We start from the raw sequence: 17,321 nt of genomic DNA on the forward strand, positions 1-17,321 counted from the left end.
ACATGATTAACTACTCAGAGGCTACTAGAATATTAAAGAGAAGGAGAAGGCAAAACTTTTCTTCCCAATGTTTAATTTTATGTATGAAGATCCAGGGCACAGCTATTTAAAAAACAAGTGATCACTTGAATCTTCACCTGCAGTCTGAAATGGCGATAAAAATTGAACCTTACAGTTGAAAAAATGGGTCCTAATTATAATGATATGAGTGGAAAAGTGTTTCAATAGGTTGGGAACATTAATTTTTATTTCTAGATGATAACGGATAATTCCAACCTCCACAAACGAGAACATTTTGTTGATTAATCGTCTTAATAGGAGGTCTGAAAATAGGGTGGCCACTAAGTCTAATAAGAAATAGGAAATGCATATTAAAAAAAAGAGCACAAAGGGTTTTACGGATTTCCATAAATTGTACATATGCTATTTTATATGTTCATTACAGTAATTAGCAAATAAAACTTAAATAAATTAGTTAGTAAACCATTTCTTCAGCTGCTTTCTTTAGCTGCTGAAAGCAAATACAAATAACAGTACAGTGATTTAAAACACTCTATTGCCAACATGTTTAAGTGAATAATTCTGTTAAATATTAACCTGTACGTTGAAACAATGAGCTTTATCACACATGGGGAGATCCTGCAGGAATTAAACATGATTTAAAGTACATTCAAATTTAAACCAAACTTGCAAATTCATTTAGTTTATCACACTAGGGATTGCCCAAGTAAAATAACGCGAAGTTAATCTGAATGCAAAGAAGAGAAAAAGGCAGCTTTTTAACTTTTGGGTTGTTCCAAAAGTAAAAAGTTGCAGGTTTTCTTCACTTTGCGTTCGGATTAACTTCGCTTTATTTCATGTTAATTGTGACGTTGTGTGATAAATTTTGGGCATTTCTGGATTTTCTTTGATTTAAATCTAGTTTAACTCCCATTTTCCTGCGGAATCTCGCTAATGTGATAAACTCCAGAGATTTAAGCTCTTAGATCTATTGTTCCAGATATTCCTACTTATACAAAATGCTTTAAATAGGTAGCACTTAATTCCAAACACTGACAAATCAAAGAGGCTACAGTTTTCCAAGTCCTATAATATCAATATATGAGAATTATGCTACTCCCTACATGATCATTTATAAATACCAAGTAAAATTGTTGCCTGTGAGCCTGCTTAGCCTTTTGTGCAAAGTCTTAAGATTGTACAATTGTACGTTTTTTAGATAGTGAGTCTGAGGGCAAGGAACTGTCAAATTAAGAAATTTGTAAGCCACTTTAGGATTTTTTTTTTTTTTGGCTCAAGCACAAACTATAAATGTTCTAAAGAAACAACAAAAAAGTTTATGAGCTATGTCACGGCCAATGCTCTCCCTTCTTATGGTTGTTATTAAACTTTTTTTTTAACTGACAGTCTCAAATAGAAGTCAGTCCTTTCATAGCCTTTTGAACAGAGACCTCTCTTCCATTCAGTAGTAAGCAGTGCCACTGTATTTGAAAGTCACCAGCCTTATATATAGTTATCTAAAGATTTCTTAGACTTTAGTCTAGCTAGCCTGTAGTTGAACTAGTTTAACGTGTCTATAAAATGGCCAATGACTGAGCTTTGTATGGGATATTGTTTTTGAATTTTCAAGGTCATAGGCATTTTCAAAGAGTGGAAATCAATATTTATTGGCTTTTTCATTTTTTCTTGTTCCTCAGAAGTCTATGCACCACTCTGCTTGAAGATCTGTAGTGATTTTCTCCTATAACGTAACAATACCAGATGCAGACTACATAATTTCTCTCCTCACATCCATTTTTTTTGAGGCATATTGGCTTGAAGAAAGGACCTGAAAGGTTTTGAAAGAGTGATGATTTCTGAAGCATTTTGGTTGGCCTAAAAAAGATATGGCCACAGTATAGATTTGGGAACTTGCCTTTGTACAGTGGGGCCTTGCTATCCTCTGGGGTTTGGTTCTGGGACCCCTAAGGAGACCAAAATCTGTGGATATTCAAGTCCTATTAAATACAATGCCATAGTAAATTGGTGTTCCTGAAACTGTGGATGCTAAAATCTGTGGTTAAAGAATCCGTGGATATGGAGGGCCGACTGTACCAACATGCTACCTGTGCAAAATTCAGTTTAATTATATTTCAGATAAAAGCCTGAAATCAAAGGATGATAGCCATTGTTATTGTTCAAGATATTTCTGAAGTATACTTACTTTTTCCAGCCTTTTACAGAAAGCTTCAAATTTGCCAAAGATATACATCTCAGATACTTCAAACGTCTTCTCTCCTAAAGTCTCCAATATTTGTTTTCTTGTTTTGTGAAAACTTTTCTGGTATTCTTTAAACAGAAAAATGCAGTCCTAAAGTTTTAAAAACAAACAAGTAGCAATTAGTCTCAGAAGGAACATTGTTAAGCAGACTGCCTAGGGATTTAGATTGCAGCGCCAGTCTTCCAAGTCAGCAGAATATAAATTCAATTAATCTTTTGAATATGGCAATTATTGTTAATAAACAAAATAAAACCCACTTTTTATAGTGGCCTTCACTGTGTCGGTAGCCTCCTGAATTACAAGATGACTTTGCAGTTTCATATTTAAAGTCAGTAGTTCACCTAGTATGTAAACAAACCTAAATCTCCTTTTTGTTCATATCAGTAAGCAGTGAGACTCGAGAAACAACTGCTTTTCATAGTATCATAGAATAGAATCACAGAGCTGGAGGAGACTCCAAGGGCCATCCAGTCATGGATCCATTCTGTGGAATCCCGGGATTTGTAGTTTGGTGATGTATTCAGCCTGATCACTCAGAGAGTTCTGATGCTTCAACAAACTACAAACCCCAGGATTCTATTATTGCTGTTAAAGTGGTGTCAAAATGCTTTAAATCTGCATCCATGGTTTTCACATTTGAAATGTTGGAAGATATGAAGTCCTGAACACTATTGGGACACAACATTAATGCAATCACTAATTGTGTAAGTAGTCTATATTTCCCCTGCTCACACAAACAGGGACATCACTAGGCGGGTGTGTGGGGTATGGACCACACCAGGTGTGCGGGCTACACCTAAAAGCGTATGTGTTTAAACATCTGTGTTTTGGCAGAAACAAGCTGCAATGTTTGCCTGCATCCCTTTAAAACATTGAAGAGAAGGGGTGAGGGGGGTGAGGCTCAGTGGGAGGGAAAAGGGGAGCCCCTTGGTTTTTAAAAAAACAATTTAAAAAAAATTCTGCTGTGGGAATACACCCAGGGTTGTAATGCTTTTTTTTAAAAAAATCACATCTTACCAAATGTTCACTTTAACCACATAAAACTATGCACATGTAAATACATTTTGACTGTGCTTATGATATTGTAATTTAAAGGCATAATTTTAATCTTGCTAGTTGTTTATCAGTGATGTATGTGAATTATGATTTATGAGCAACATTGGTACAAAAAAAACATTACTAAGGATTCTGTGTGGTATGGTATGGGACGAGGTCAGTGAGGGGGTGACACTGTGAGATACCGCACAGTGTGACACCAATCCTAGTGACATCATTGCTTACAAGGAGGAATCCTAGATCTCCATACATAATCAGTTTCTGGACATTTTGAAGAGGTTTGAGGACACAGTGGGGCCAGTTAAGATGCTAGTCCCTCATGATCCATTGCTCTACATTGGACTGCCTGCTGTCCTGGCCAGCTGCCTTCTCCCCTCCCTCACCATTCAACCGCATACAACTGCACCAATTCACTGCTGAACATGGCCTTAGCAATTAAGGGCAAATGCTAACAAGAAGCTTACTATTTTGTAACAATTCACAATTAATTTCTTTTAACTTTCTATTGTAAGACCAAACCACCAAACACTATGATGCAGCAAATCCCCTGGGGCCTAATTAAGCAACAAATTCTAATAGGAAGAATCAGAGGGTTTTTTAAAAATTACCCACATACACAGAGTTATGGTACTATAGATATTTCACTAACAGACCTAATGAGATCACACAATAATATTTTATCAAGCATGAAAAACCAAAGCCTTGTTTATCAGCATATAATAATGCATATGTCTCTTTGGGGAAAACATCAGAAGGCAACAGATACAAAGGCAATGAAATTATAATGTGCTTCACACAGACCTGTATTTTCTTAAGCACTGTTGGAGTATCCTGTTCCCACACACGACTAAAACCTCCATCGGTGATATATGCCTTACATGCTGTTACCATTTGATTTGTAACCTATTTTGTAAACAAAATACAAAGCAAAACAAATTGTGTTAACAGAGCGAGAACAGAAATCAAACACAGTATGTACATGAAATTTTTCCAGTATTTTTGAAATATCTTGCTGAGCCTTCCCAGCTCTCTTTTTTTGCTTCTCCTTTAAGCATTGGTTGTAAATAGCAAGATTTCACTGCATTAATTTTTTTTAAAAAAAAACTTGATCCATCACTTTAACAGTAAGAAACTAATTAATAGACATAGAAAAAACAGATTTAATTGGGAAGGAAAGTCTTAAAACCTGTAAACATAATACAATGATACAAGATTTAAACTAGATTCACCAGGATTACCACCAAAACAACTGGTATTCATTTATAAAATATCCTAAAAATACAGCTTCTACAATTTATTTACAATGAAAAATAACCTAAAAACCATTTCAGGGTTTTCGGACAAATATAGGAATGTGAAGCATGTTTCCACCTTGGCCATCTTTTTCAATGGCAATACCACAACTATAGTAATATGAATGAGCAGCTTCAAGTCAAGCAAATGTGCCTTACAGTATCTTTCCTTCGTATGTTACTTTTTCATAAGACAAGGTTCCACCCATAAATTTTATTATTCATCATAATGAAACATATCAGTATGCGTTTTTGCAGACAACTTTGCATCCAGCTGCTATTATATTTATGCTATCATAGATAAGCTATCATAGTTTCTGTATGTGTATAATGTTAGAACGTATGTTCTTATATGAGTCTTAGCATTTTTACTTTTGCTGTATTAATTTTGTATTTCCTGGATTGATAATTCTGGTATCCTCATTGTTGAAGCAATGGAGATTTTACTACACAACTGCAATACAGTCTTTAATTATCAAAAACCTACCAGTTTAAGACTAAGGTTAAAGCTATCTCATGTTGGCTCAGGGATCACAAATCCAACACACATAAAACCTTAAACAAGGCATACCCTATTTTCATGTTGTGCATCATGTTGTGCAAGGCCTCAAAATGTGCTTCCTTCAACGAGACTAGTTATTTTATTTCATTTGTACTTTTAATGACAGGAAGGGGGAGAGATTTTCTAACTCAAGTGTACAAGTGACTTGACTGGCCCAAGGTACTGTGCACTTTGGCTTTTGAAAGTGGGCTGCTATTTGCTCATCTGCTTGCTGGAACAAAACAGTTTGGGCCACTCCAGGCTTAGTACTTACCTGCCAGACAACCACATACTGTTCCTTGGTCTTTCTAGCCCAAGTGCAGATGGATGAAGTGCCTAGGCCAGAAAAGATTTCCTGCTTTGTCCTGGTAGTATATTACCCTATGAAGCATCGATGACTTACTGCCAGAGAAATGTTCCCCTGAGCTGATCCATGGCTGTTGTTTATGAAGCTCCCATGGGGACTCAAATATGATCATCAGTAGTAGATTGGGGGAAAGAAACAATACTGGAGTCCTGGCTATATTATCTGTGTGGAAAGTCATGTATAATAGAAGACTAATACACCACTGAAACTACATAGACCTATTTTTAAACTGGCAAACACATAAGACTGTTACATTTTAAACCCAAGAAGTTTATGTTTTAGTTTTTATTACTATACAGTTCTGGAGTTTGGATTTTGACATATTTGCATCCCTTTGAAGTTGCATATGTAAATCATTTTTAAAAAAAAATCAAAGTACTTACTTTTATAAACAGCGATGTCATTCTCTCAGAAGTATTATAATATCTTGAAACACTATGTATCATCCTTATAGCATTAATTAAGTTCTGTATCCCATGAGCCATGGAAACCTAAGAGAAACATTTTGTAGAATTAGATAACTGAATGCCGAGAAGCTGTTGTGTACTTGAGGTGTATATTTCTGCATGTCTAAAACATTATCCTGAGACCCTTTCACGCTACACAATTATACTGCTGCATTCTGCTTTAACTGCCATGTATGCATCCTATGAAAACCTGGGGTTTGTAGCTTGATGACACACTGCAGCTTTGATTGAAAATGATAAAAATCCTTCCCTAAACTACAAATCCTAGGGTTACATAGACTGTAACCATGTCAATTAATAATGAATCATAGTGCTATGATAATGTAATATGGAACGGCTTCTGAATATTACAGTCTTTATCAGCTGTCCTGAAGCAAATAGTGAGGAAGCAGACCCAGCTGAGAAAGGGTAGACAAGGTATAAGTGAAACCTAATGCTCTGTAGTCTACAGTTTCACACTACACTATTATTCCCCTTCAATTGCTATGGCTGCCTCCTCTGGAATCCTGGGATATGCAGGATATGCATTTAGAATTCTCAGCCAGAGAGCTCTTGGCTTCACTAAACTACAAACCCCAGAATTCCACTGGATGCAGGCATAGCAGTTAAAGTGGAATAACAACACTGTAACTGTGTAGTGTGATATTGTAGAGAGGGCATTGTGCTTCACTTATATCTTGTCTACCCTTTCTCAGCTTTGGTGCATTCCTATATCTTTTGGTAGTTATTCTTCAATCTTGCATCATAGATTCCCCTTGCCCCAAGTCCTGCAATGTAGTTTATTCTTCTATCCTGGCCTCTGGTTTTCTTGTTATCTCAATTACTACCTTGTCCATCAGTTCTGGTTTGTTCTTCAATTCTAGTTTGTCTTTTAGCCTTAACTTGCTCTTTACATCAGACTTTGTCCCTCAGCCCAGATACCCTGCCACCTGGGTTGTCTCAAACTACACTTACAGCTTGGTCCTGACACGGAATTGAATACTAAGAGGCTGTACAGACCGGCATCAAAGGCCAGCCTTGGGGTGGGGTGTGTGTGGCATCCACACAACACACACCCTGACTCCACCCCCATGCCCATGTGATGCTGTGCACCCAGATGACGTAGCACAAAAGGCGTGCGGAAAAGCCACAGCGCTGGCAGCTATGGAGCCCTTTCCATGGCACAAAAAAAGCCACTTTCTGCAGCTCATTTTGCACTGCATGGTATGTAGTTTGATTTACATAACAGGTGCATATAACTAGGGCTGAGATCCTATACTATTCTGATGGAGTGGTAAATTTTGCCAACATAGTTAAGCAGGATGACGAGAAGGGAACAAGGAGAAGAAGTGGCAAGGATACCAGGAGGCAGTGGCTGCTGTGTACTGCCCCTCTCCCTCAGGTCAGATTCCAAGCATCTTATTTCTTCAAGGGCTGACCTAAAAATTCATCTATGCCATTAACACAGGCATTTTTCCATGTCATCCCTTCCATAGTGCCTTAGTTGAAAGGTCCCTGAAAGGCTGGCATTCAATGGCCAGTTGAGCATTTGCACCTGGACAATGGTGAGTTCTTGCCTCATCTTTCCACCACTGCTACCGACCCTTGTGGTTGTGCAAGATGATCTTGGCATACTGCAAGACCCTTGTACTGATATTTTGGAATGAAAGAATGATGTTGGTTTACACTTAAATATATTCACTTTTAAAACACACACATGTGTGATCATTTGTTTTATGTACTATCATGTAAAAATAACTTAATAAAAATATTTTAAAATTTACTTACTAAATCATAATTATAGAGCGGCTGGCAAACCTTTTCAAGTGTGTATAAGTATCTCACATTATCTTTTGATTCATTTGCTGTATCTGTTATTCTGGCATCCAGTTCACGCCACAACTAGAGTAAAAATTGATGAAACATACTAACAATGTTAGTAAAATGTTCAGAATTCAAAGAGCAGAAGTTTAATTATATTCAAACCACATTATTGAAATGTGCAAATGTGTACTGGAATGGTCTCAGTTATAGTCTACGTTAGTAATGATAAAACCAAACTAGTCCATAACAATTATTCTGAATTAATTAAACTAAGTGTAACTAGAAGCATGAAGGCCCAAGGGGGGGAACCCAGGAAAATTCAGAAAAACACCCATTTTATCATGCTTTCCCTAAAGGCTTGTTTTTTCTGGAAAAAATGGATTATGGACTAGCTTCTTTTAGAATGATAAATAAAATATTTAATGGTAAGATGTTCATATAGTTATTCTTCCCACATTATTTCTAAAAACTATGTAGCAGGAAGATTTTTATGTAGCTCTATGTACTGTATCTCACACATCTGCCATTTCTGCTCTTAGTTTCCTATTCTCAGTTCTTTGTACAAGAATAAGTGCTTTATGTCTGCTTGGCACTATGGACGACAGAAGGAGATAAAATAGTTTTCTCTTTTATTGATTTTACAGAAGTTGAGCCCTCCCCCCCTCCCCCCGACCAGCATCTTGAGGGGGAGAGACGAGGCCTGGCCTGGAAAGACTAAGAGCCCTCCTTCCGACCACCATCTTGAGGGGGAGAGAGGCCTTGCAATTTTTTGTATTGTATTGCAATTTTTACTGTACACCGCTATGATCATTGCAGAATAGCGGTCTATAAATAAAACTTATTATTATTATTAAATTTTATTCTGTATTTTTTATGTCATTGGATAGTTGGTTGATTCCTCATAGACTGGCAAAAACAAAGAAGCTCCTTATAGTTCAGGTGTTCCTTACTCTTTGCAGTCAATTTTTAAAAAGTCAATTCAATACATAGCAATTTTCTGAATAAACTGTATTTTTAATATAGCAAAGAGGATACTTTTATTTCAAACCAAGTTATATATAAATCCATTTTATGTTCTTAAAGTAATGAAGTGACTTTCAATTTGTAAAGTGCACTAATATTACATTTTGTTAATAGTTCTGAAAAGTATATATATATATATATATATATATATTAATGAAAAATGGGGTGGGGAATTCAATCTCTTCAAAATTTCTGGCAATTGACATCTAAGTATGACCTTATGTATGAATGACAAGGAAGAGTCCACAGAGACCATGCTTTTAAGCAAGATTAAGTAGACACATACTTTAAATCAGTGAAACTGTTTCTTAAAGAAAAAAACCCAGAATTACCTTTATAATTTTGGAGCGTGAAACATTTAAAACATTTATAACACCCTTGCATTGTTGTCCTTTGATCTGTTCAATAATGAAATTAAATTTAGCAGACATGCGTTTCCAGTGTTCTAGTTCAGTGAGAGGACCTGAGTCATCAGCTTCCTTTCTCATCTGTTCACTCTCAATCAATACCTATAAGCCCAATAAAATAATGTTAAAATTATACAATAAAAGTGTATATTTGGTTATGGATATTTATCAAAACTCTGAATCAAATATTCAATGCACTGGCCATTACTATGTAACCCTGGGTAATACACACACACACACACACACACACACAGAGTATATACCCAACTCTCTTCCATGCCTGCATTCTCTGAAGAAGCCAGCCACAGATGCTGGTGAAACATCAGAAATAAACTCTTCTAGAACATGACCACATAGCCAACCCCCCCCCCCCCACACACACACACACAAACCATGTATGCTGGCCACAAAAGCCTTCAACTTCACATTAAAACATCTTTTGTTTTAACAGTGTTTTGGAATGTGGCTGTAAATGTTGACATTTTCTGCCACTCTGTCCAACTACACTATTGTACATATTATAGCACACCTGGTTCTTTATAGGTCTTTTTACCACAAGAAACTTACTTGTTCAATTTGCTTATACCATATCATAAGCACTTCCTCTAACTGATGAACCATATCAGGATTGGCAGCTGCTGCTGTTACTTCTTCAAAAGACTGGAATTTAGACAAGTCAATGTGATCTATTTGTTTCAACTGAACAGTCCCTTCAATGCTCACCCTAGCACCTAAAATAAACAGAGAACATAATCTGTTCTGCCATTTCAACTTTGTTTCATCTCTAAGAACTTTCCCTAGATACTTTGCACACTAGTTGAGATGGTACATATTCTGCTACTTCCTTTACTTGTGCACCATTTGTTGGCACACAGGCTAAAACCATCTCTGGTGGGTTGCTCCATCCCTAAAATGACACAGTTCCTGCTTATTAGAGAACCCCAACCCACCAAAATTTCTCTGCAACAAAACGTTCCTTCCAAGAAAGATTCTGGGTCCAAGAAGGAGAAGGCACCTCTCTCTTTCTTTATCAAATCAAAATCTTTTTTAAAAAATGTCATGACAGGAATAAACCACCATATACGTTTACTATGAGTGAACCATCAGAAAAACTGTCTGGAAATGCCAGTGGCTACAAACTGTGTAGAGAAAGTTTCCTCAATTAGTACTGTCTCTCATAATAATAGTTTTTAAACGGCTGCATTATTTTAGCCTAAAATATTTGAAACTGATGACACCCACTCTCTACTAATTCATCATGGTTCTTACCATCCAAAAATGCCAGAAATCTGTTGAGAGTTTCAGTAAAACTCTGTTTTTCAAGATCTCCCTGCTTGGTCTGATATAAAGCACCCCAATTGTTTGTGGCAAGGATAGCTGGCAGAAAAACATTTGAAATAACATTCTTGATTCCGGGAAGAAGACCTTCACTTCCATCCAGCACTGAAAAGTATATGTCCTGAAAATGGAACATTGAGATAGGTATCAGAAGTCAAAAACGCAATAGTAGTTGTAGTTTTAAAATAAATCTAATGACATTTTTAAAAAAAATTAACAACATCTGCTCCTTGCTTTGGTAAGCTGACAATCTTCCCCTCTTGCAACCTCAGGTATGGATCGTAGTCTCCATCCTGTGTTGCCTCCCTGGACAGTGGGATGTATGGCACCAACCCAGGACAATAAATCTCAACAATATATGGCCCCTGTCCCCATCATTGCCATCATCTATCTGATGGATACTTTGCTAAAAATAACGATGGTAATGATAAAAGTACCTCATGCATAGTCTTAATATTCACAGCAATGTCATTTCTGGCCCGTACAAAGAATAAACAGATTCCTTTGAATTTGTCTGGTGACTCATCAACATAAATTTTCATCATTTTAGTTCCTTTCAGCACTCCTGGAATTGTCCTGCCACACTCTGAAAATAAACACAAATGGGACATAATGTTTGAGGTGTTATATTGTAGCATCCTTTTTCAGTGAGTGAGACAAACAACAGTGCCATCCTTTGTACAGGTTATTGCAAGATAGGAAGTACACAGGTTTGTGCCAAAGCTTAATAATGACTAGAAAGCATTTAATGGCATATGCATGTTAGCACTGGATGAAGGGAGGCAAAAGTAAACCTTTTTGTGAGACTCTTTCACCAAGAAAACCCTGTGATGAGACAACTCCAAATGAAACAAAGGACAATCTAGTAAACAAAAAGAGAGGTAGAGAAGAAGAATGTAAAGATGGGAAGCCAAACAGTAGACAAGTTAATCATGGCAAAAAATAGTTCCAAGCAGCACTACACATTTTATAGGAACATGGAATATGAGAAGCATGAACCAGGGAAGCTAAAAAAAGTGGAAACAGAAATGGAACACATAAACATAGCAATACTAGGGGTGAGTGAGCTAAAATAGAGAGGAATGAGTCAACTCAGCTATCTACACAGTGTTCTCCTCAGGAAATGAAAAAAACATAAAGAAACAGGGTAGCCTTCATATTAAGAGATGTGGCAAAAGTAGTCAAAGGATACAATGGTGCTTTCTGCACCGCCATTTGGGACGTCCAGAGGACGTCCCATTTTAAAAAGGGGGCGTCTCTTATAGACGCCCCTGGGCCTAGTACGGACTCCGTCCGTACAAGATGGCGCCGGCCCTTCTACATGGCCGGCGCCATCTTTGCTTATGGGACGCTGAGCGTCCGTACGCGTCGCGCCGCTTGTGACGTAGCGAGCGCGCCCCATTTTGGAGCTTCTTTTTCAGTCCGCGCGGGAGTCGGGGCGTGTGAAGGCTCCGGCTCCCCCGTGGACCTACTGGCGGCGGCGGCGGTCTGTACCCCGCCAATGTAAAATCAAACCAAATCATGTCAACAAGCCGTCAGGGAAAACCTGTAAATATTACCATAATCCAAGTACATGTGCCAACCACTGACACAGAGGAATAAGAAACTGAGAGATTCTATGAAGGATTACATGAAGAAATTGATAACAGAACCAACCCAGGACTTTAGACTAATCATAAGCAACTGGAATGCGAATGTAGGCAGCAAAGAAGGATTAAAAACAGTAGGAAGATTCAGATTAGGTGCAAGAAATGAAGCAAGAGCACTTCTAATAGAATTATGTGAGGCCAATAACCCATTAATTGAAAACACTTTCTTCATACAACCAGAGAAGATATTATACACATGGACATTACCAGATGGCCAACACAAAAATCAGATACAGTGGTACCTCGGGTTACGAAATTAATTCGTTCCGCGGCTAATTTCGTAACCCGAAAAACCTTCGTAAGCCGAATTGCCATAGGCGCTAATGGAAAAATAGCTCTCTGCTGCCCTCCGGTGGCGGAAAATAGCGCCGAGGTTTTTTCGTAACCCGAAAAAACCTTCGTAAGCCGAAACAATAAATCCCTATGGGATTTTTTCGTAACCCGAAAAATTCGTAACCTGGGTAATTCGTATCCCGGGGTACCACTGTAGTTTATTTAACTGGAAACAGAAGATGGAGAAGCTCTATTCTTGTGGCCAAAGCTAGACCAGGAGCTGACTGTGGTAAAGACCATGAACCATATATATCAAAAAAATAAAGTAAATAAGACAAAAACAGTCATTATACCAAAATATGACCTGAACAATTTCACAACAGAATTTACTAACAATGTCAGAAATAGATTTGCAAACCAAAAGAACTATGGACAGAAGCCAAGAAAATAATTAAGGAAGAATGCAGAAAGACACTATCGATGACCTAAAAGGAATAGACAAAACAGTGGATAACAGATAAAATGCTTCAAGCAGTAAATGAAAGAAGAGAGGCAAAAGAAAAGGAAGATAGGAACAAAAACAGAACCATGCAACTGCTCAATGACTAATGTGCAAGGATAAAGAGAATTACTATAACAAACAAAGCAGAGAAATAGAAGACAACAATAAAAAATGAAGAATGAGAGACTTCTTTCACAAGATCTCAGAAATCAAAGGGAAGTTCAAACCAAGGGTCAGGATGTTCTATGACAAGAAAAAGAACATACTACAAGATCAAGAAGAAATTTTAAAAAATTGGATGCAATACACAGACGTGTTAAATTAAAGATGAAAACAATGGATGGATTTGTAATTGGCTGACCGGCTGAACCCAAACAGTGCTCAACAATGGCTCCTCTTCATCTTGGAGAGAAGTGACCAGTGGGGTGCCACAGAATTCTGTCCTGGGCCCAGTGCTATTCAACATCTTTATCAATGACTTGGATGAAGGAATAGAGGGCATGCTTATCAAATTTGCAGATAACACCAAATTAGGAGGAGTAGCTAATACCCCAGAGGACAGGATCAAAATCCAACCATATCTCTCCGCCTCTATTGCCAAGATCCTGGTCCATGCCCTAGTGATCTCACGACTTGATTACTGTAACGTCCTCCTGGCTGGGCTTCCTCTTTCTCACCCCCGTCCTTTAATCTCTGTTCAGCGTTCAGCTGCACGCATTATCACTTCCCCCCACCGCTCTGACCACATCTCTCCTGTGTTGGCATCCCTTCACTGGCTCCCCCTCCCTTTCCGTTTTCAGTACAAGCTCCTGCTGTCGATGTTTAAAGCCCTCCATGGACTGGCCCCTCCTTACTTATAAGACCTTCTTTCTCCTCACCTTCTCACTAGGGCCCTCCGTTCTGGTAGTCAAGGTCTGCTGTCTCAGCCCAGGATTTCCTCTGCCCCATCTCGGATTCGCCCCTTATCACTTGCTGCCCCTCACTCCTGGAACCTTCTTCTCCCACAAGCAAGAGCCATCACTTCTTTAACCAGCTTCAAAAGGGAGTTGAAAACCAACCTGTTCAGAGAAGCCTTCCCAGGCATTGCATAATTGTCGCTTACTATTTGATGTTCTTTTGGTGCCTGTTTATCAAACCATTTCCTGTATTGCTATGTACTGTATATGTATTATCCTACTTGAGAGTATGTATTTTCCCTGGAAAATGATCAACCATCCATTTTGAAGCCAAGCCCTCCCTCCAGTCCATCTGCCTTGGTCCAGGCCTCGGAGGTAGAGAGGAACTGCTGGACCTCTTACCCTTTCCCTCCACCACTCCCTTCTCCTTCTGTGTCATGTCTTTTTAGATTGTAAGCCCGAGGGCAGGGAACCGTCTAACTAAAAAGATTGCATGTACAGCGCTGTGTAAATTTACAGTGCTTCATAAATAAAGGTTAATAATAATAATAATATTCAAAGTGACCGTAATGGATTAGAAAGCTGGGCCAAAATGAACAAAATGAACTTCAACAGCGAGAAATGTAAGATACTGCACTTAGGTAGAAAAAAATAAAATGCATAGATACAGGATAGGGGACCTGGCTTAAAGAGACTATGTGTGAAAATGATCTAGGAGTCCTAGTGGACCACAAGTTGAACATGAGTCAACAGTGTGATGTGGCAGCTAAAAAGGCCAATGCTATTTTAGGCTGCATCAATAGAAGTATATTGTCTAGATCAAGGGAAGTAATAGTGCCACTCTATTCTTCTTTGGTCAGGCCCCACCTGGAATATTGTGTTCAGTTCTGGGCACCACAATTCAAAAAGGATGTTGACAAGTTGGAGCGTGTCCAGAGGAGGGTGACCAAAATGGTGAAGGGTCTGGAAACCATACCATATGACTTAGGAAGCTGGGTATGTTTAGCCTGGAGAAGAGATGGTTAAGAAGTGATGTGATAGCCCTGTTTCAGTATTTGAAGAGGTGTCACATAGAATCTGAAACAAGCTTGTATTCTGTAGCTCCATAGAACAGGACCCGAAGCAATGGATGCAAGCTACAGGAAAAGAGATTCCATCAGGAGTAACTTCTTGACAGTATAAGCTGTTCAACAGTGGAACACACTCCCTTGGAGTGTGGTAGAATCTCCCTCCTTAGAGGTCTTTAAACAGAGGCTGGATGGCCATCTGTCAGGGATGCTTTGATTATGATTTACTGCATGGCAGGGGGTTGGACTGCATGGCCCTTGTGGTCTCTTCCAACTCTTTGATTCAATGAGTGGCATACGGAATGAGGAACTATATGAAGATGAACCCTAAATCCTAAAAAGTGAGATGAAAGCTGCAATAGGAGAAACTGGGAAAAATAAATAATCAGAACATATGATATTCCAATTGAACTGCTACAGTCCACACAGACAGAATCAACTCTAGTTCTAACTAATATATATCAGCAAATATGTGAAACAAAATGGTGGTCAACAGACTGGAAATGATCAATATACATACCCATCCACAAAAAAATGGGACAAACAAGACTGCAGCAACTACAGGGCCATAGCACTAATCTCCTATCATGCAACATTATTCTTAAAATTCCGCAACATAGATTCCAGTCATACAGGCAGATAGAAATTCCAGAGGTGTAAGTGGGGTTCAGAAAAGAAAGAGGCATTGCAAACAAATGATGGCTAATGGAGTGAATGTATTGCAGGAAGTTGTGATTAAACAAATCTCAAGTATATATTTCTCAGAAATATATATATTTGGGGTACGTAGGTGGAACTACACAGGAACATTGGTGATTGAAGAAGTTGGACATGCTATGCAAACAGATGAATTTCCTAATTTCCCACAAAAACTACAAACACACAATATGACAAAGTAGATGGAGTAGCTATTATAATCTGTATTTGCTGTTTAAAGAGACAGGTCCTGTATAGGTACTGCAGAATATATCAAGCTGGAGAAGGCAAACAATAATTTGAGGCACAAATACTTAAACTTACTGTGACAGACAGGTGGTACAGGCTGGCATCAAAGGCCAGGATGAGGACAGAGTGGGGGCATGGCATCCACGTGATGCATGCCCCGACTCTGCCCCCATGCCAGTGTGACACCACACTGCCCCACCACATGGTAGGAAGCTTCACAGTGCTCCTCTGGTGCTGCGTCCAGATGACGCCCTTTTCGCGGTGCAAGGAGCCACTTTTTCTGGATCCTTTTTGAACTGTGGAAAGGCCAGATCAGGGCTGCGGCATGTAGTTGCCACGGCCCTGATCCGGCACTGAATGGAGCAGCTGCAAGCCACCCCTTAGGGGCAGTCTGTTGAGCCCCAGAGTTGCTAGGCAGACTTGCTAGGCAGACCAGGAAGATTGTGAGGTGAGCTGTGGGGAAAATTGGAATGTGTAAAAGCCAGTACATGTGTGTTTGAGAGAGAGAGAGTCGGAGGCTGGAGAGAGAGACAGAGGGTATTCAGTAAAGATCAGATAAGGATTCTGACAGGAGAGGATGTTCAGTTCAGTTAGTCAAGAGGAGAGTGTGATTCAGTTGGACTAGGCAAATCTGGTTGGAATTCCTACTGAGAGTGAGAGAATAGGGTACAGACAGAGTACAGTCAGCCCTCCACATTTGTGGTTTTGACTTATTAATATGTTCTCTCTAGGAATCTTTAGATCCTCCATTGTGAATCTATTGTCAGCTTCTGCCAAATGTCATGCAGGAAGACCAAGAAACTCCTAGGCATTTTAGGTTCTCCAGTGCAATTTCATGGTCAATGTCTAGCAGATCTTGAGCATAGAATTTCCCTAAAGATTCCTAGAAAGTGTTCTCTCCGATGAGAAAAAAACATGTGATTTTCCCACTTTCACAAGGGTCCTGTGCCCTAACCACAGTGAATGTGGAGGGTCACTGTATTTAAAAGCCTGCAGTACACTAAGCTTGAAGTAATCTACATAAGATATTCTCTGTCTTAATGTTACTGTTCATTTTTTACGGTAGATTTCTCTGTCTGATTTCAATAAACTATAAGCCAAGGCAAGCGCACTACCTAAACATTGAACTGGTTTGTGGGACACTTGGGACCCTGAAACGTATGCACTTCAAAATCGTGTTAATAAAGTAAATGCAGGGCAAGTGTCAGTGACTAGGGGCTGTTTATGGATAAGAGGTAAAGGTCACCTAAGGTTTGAGAGATGGTCCTGTCACACCTACTTAATCTTAATCATTTTAAAATGAAAATTTAGAGGTGAGGAATCCCTCTGAAAATGACAGCAATCCAACTACTGTTTGTTAATTAGTTTGATGTGGATTTTATTGTTAGTAAAAACGAGAGGTTGATTTTATGGTTACTGTTTCAAGGAAAACTTG

General features: G+C 38.8%; 1 protein-coding gene across 1 annotated transcript in view; it reads right to left on the reverse strand.

Annotated features, from left to right (window-relative positions):
• Window positions 1–17,321, reverse strand: part of DNAH8 (dynein axonemal heavy chain 8) — a 204,000-nt gene that overhangs the window by 178,967 nt on the left and 7,712 nt on the right. Inside the window, 8 exon segments of the mRNA XM_042456521.1 lie at window positions 2,204–2,350; window positions 4,118–4,219; window positions 5,900–6,007; window positions 7,751–7,864; window positions 9,142–9,318; window positions 9,784–9,947; window positions 10,486–10,675; window positions 10,992–11,140. Of these exon segments, the coding sequence (XP_042312455.1) occupies window positions 2,204–2,350; window positions 4,118–4,219; window positions 5,900–6,007; window positions 7,751–7,864; window positions 9,142–9,318; window positions 9,784–9,947; window positions 10,486–10,675; window positions 10,992–11,140 (1,151 nt within the window).

The sequence above is a fragment of the Sceloporus undulatus genome, chromosome 1 (genome assembly GCF_019175285.1).
Source record: "Sceloporus undulatus isolate JIND9_A2432 ecotype Alabama chromosome 1, SceUnd_v1.1, whole genome shotgun sequence".
In the NCBI taxonomy this organism is placed as follows: Eukaryota; Metazoa; Chordata; class Lepidosauria; order Squamata; family Phrynosomatidae; genus Sceloporus; species Sceloporus undulatus.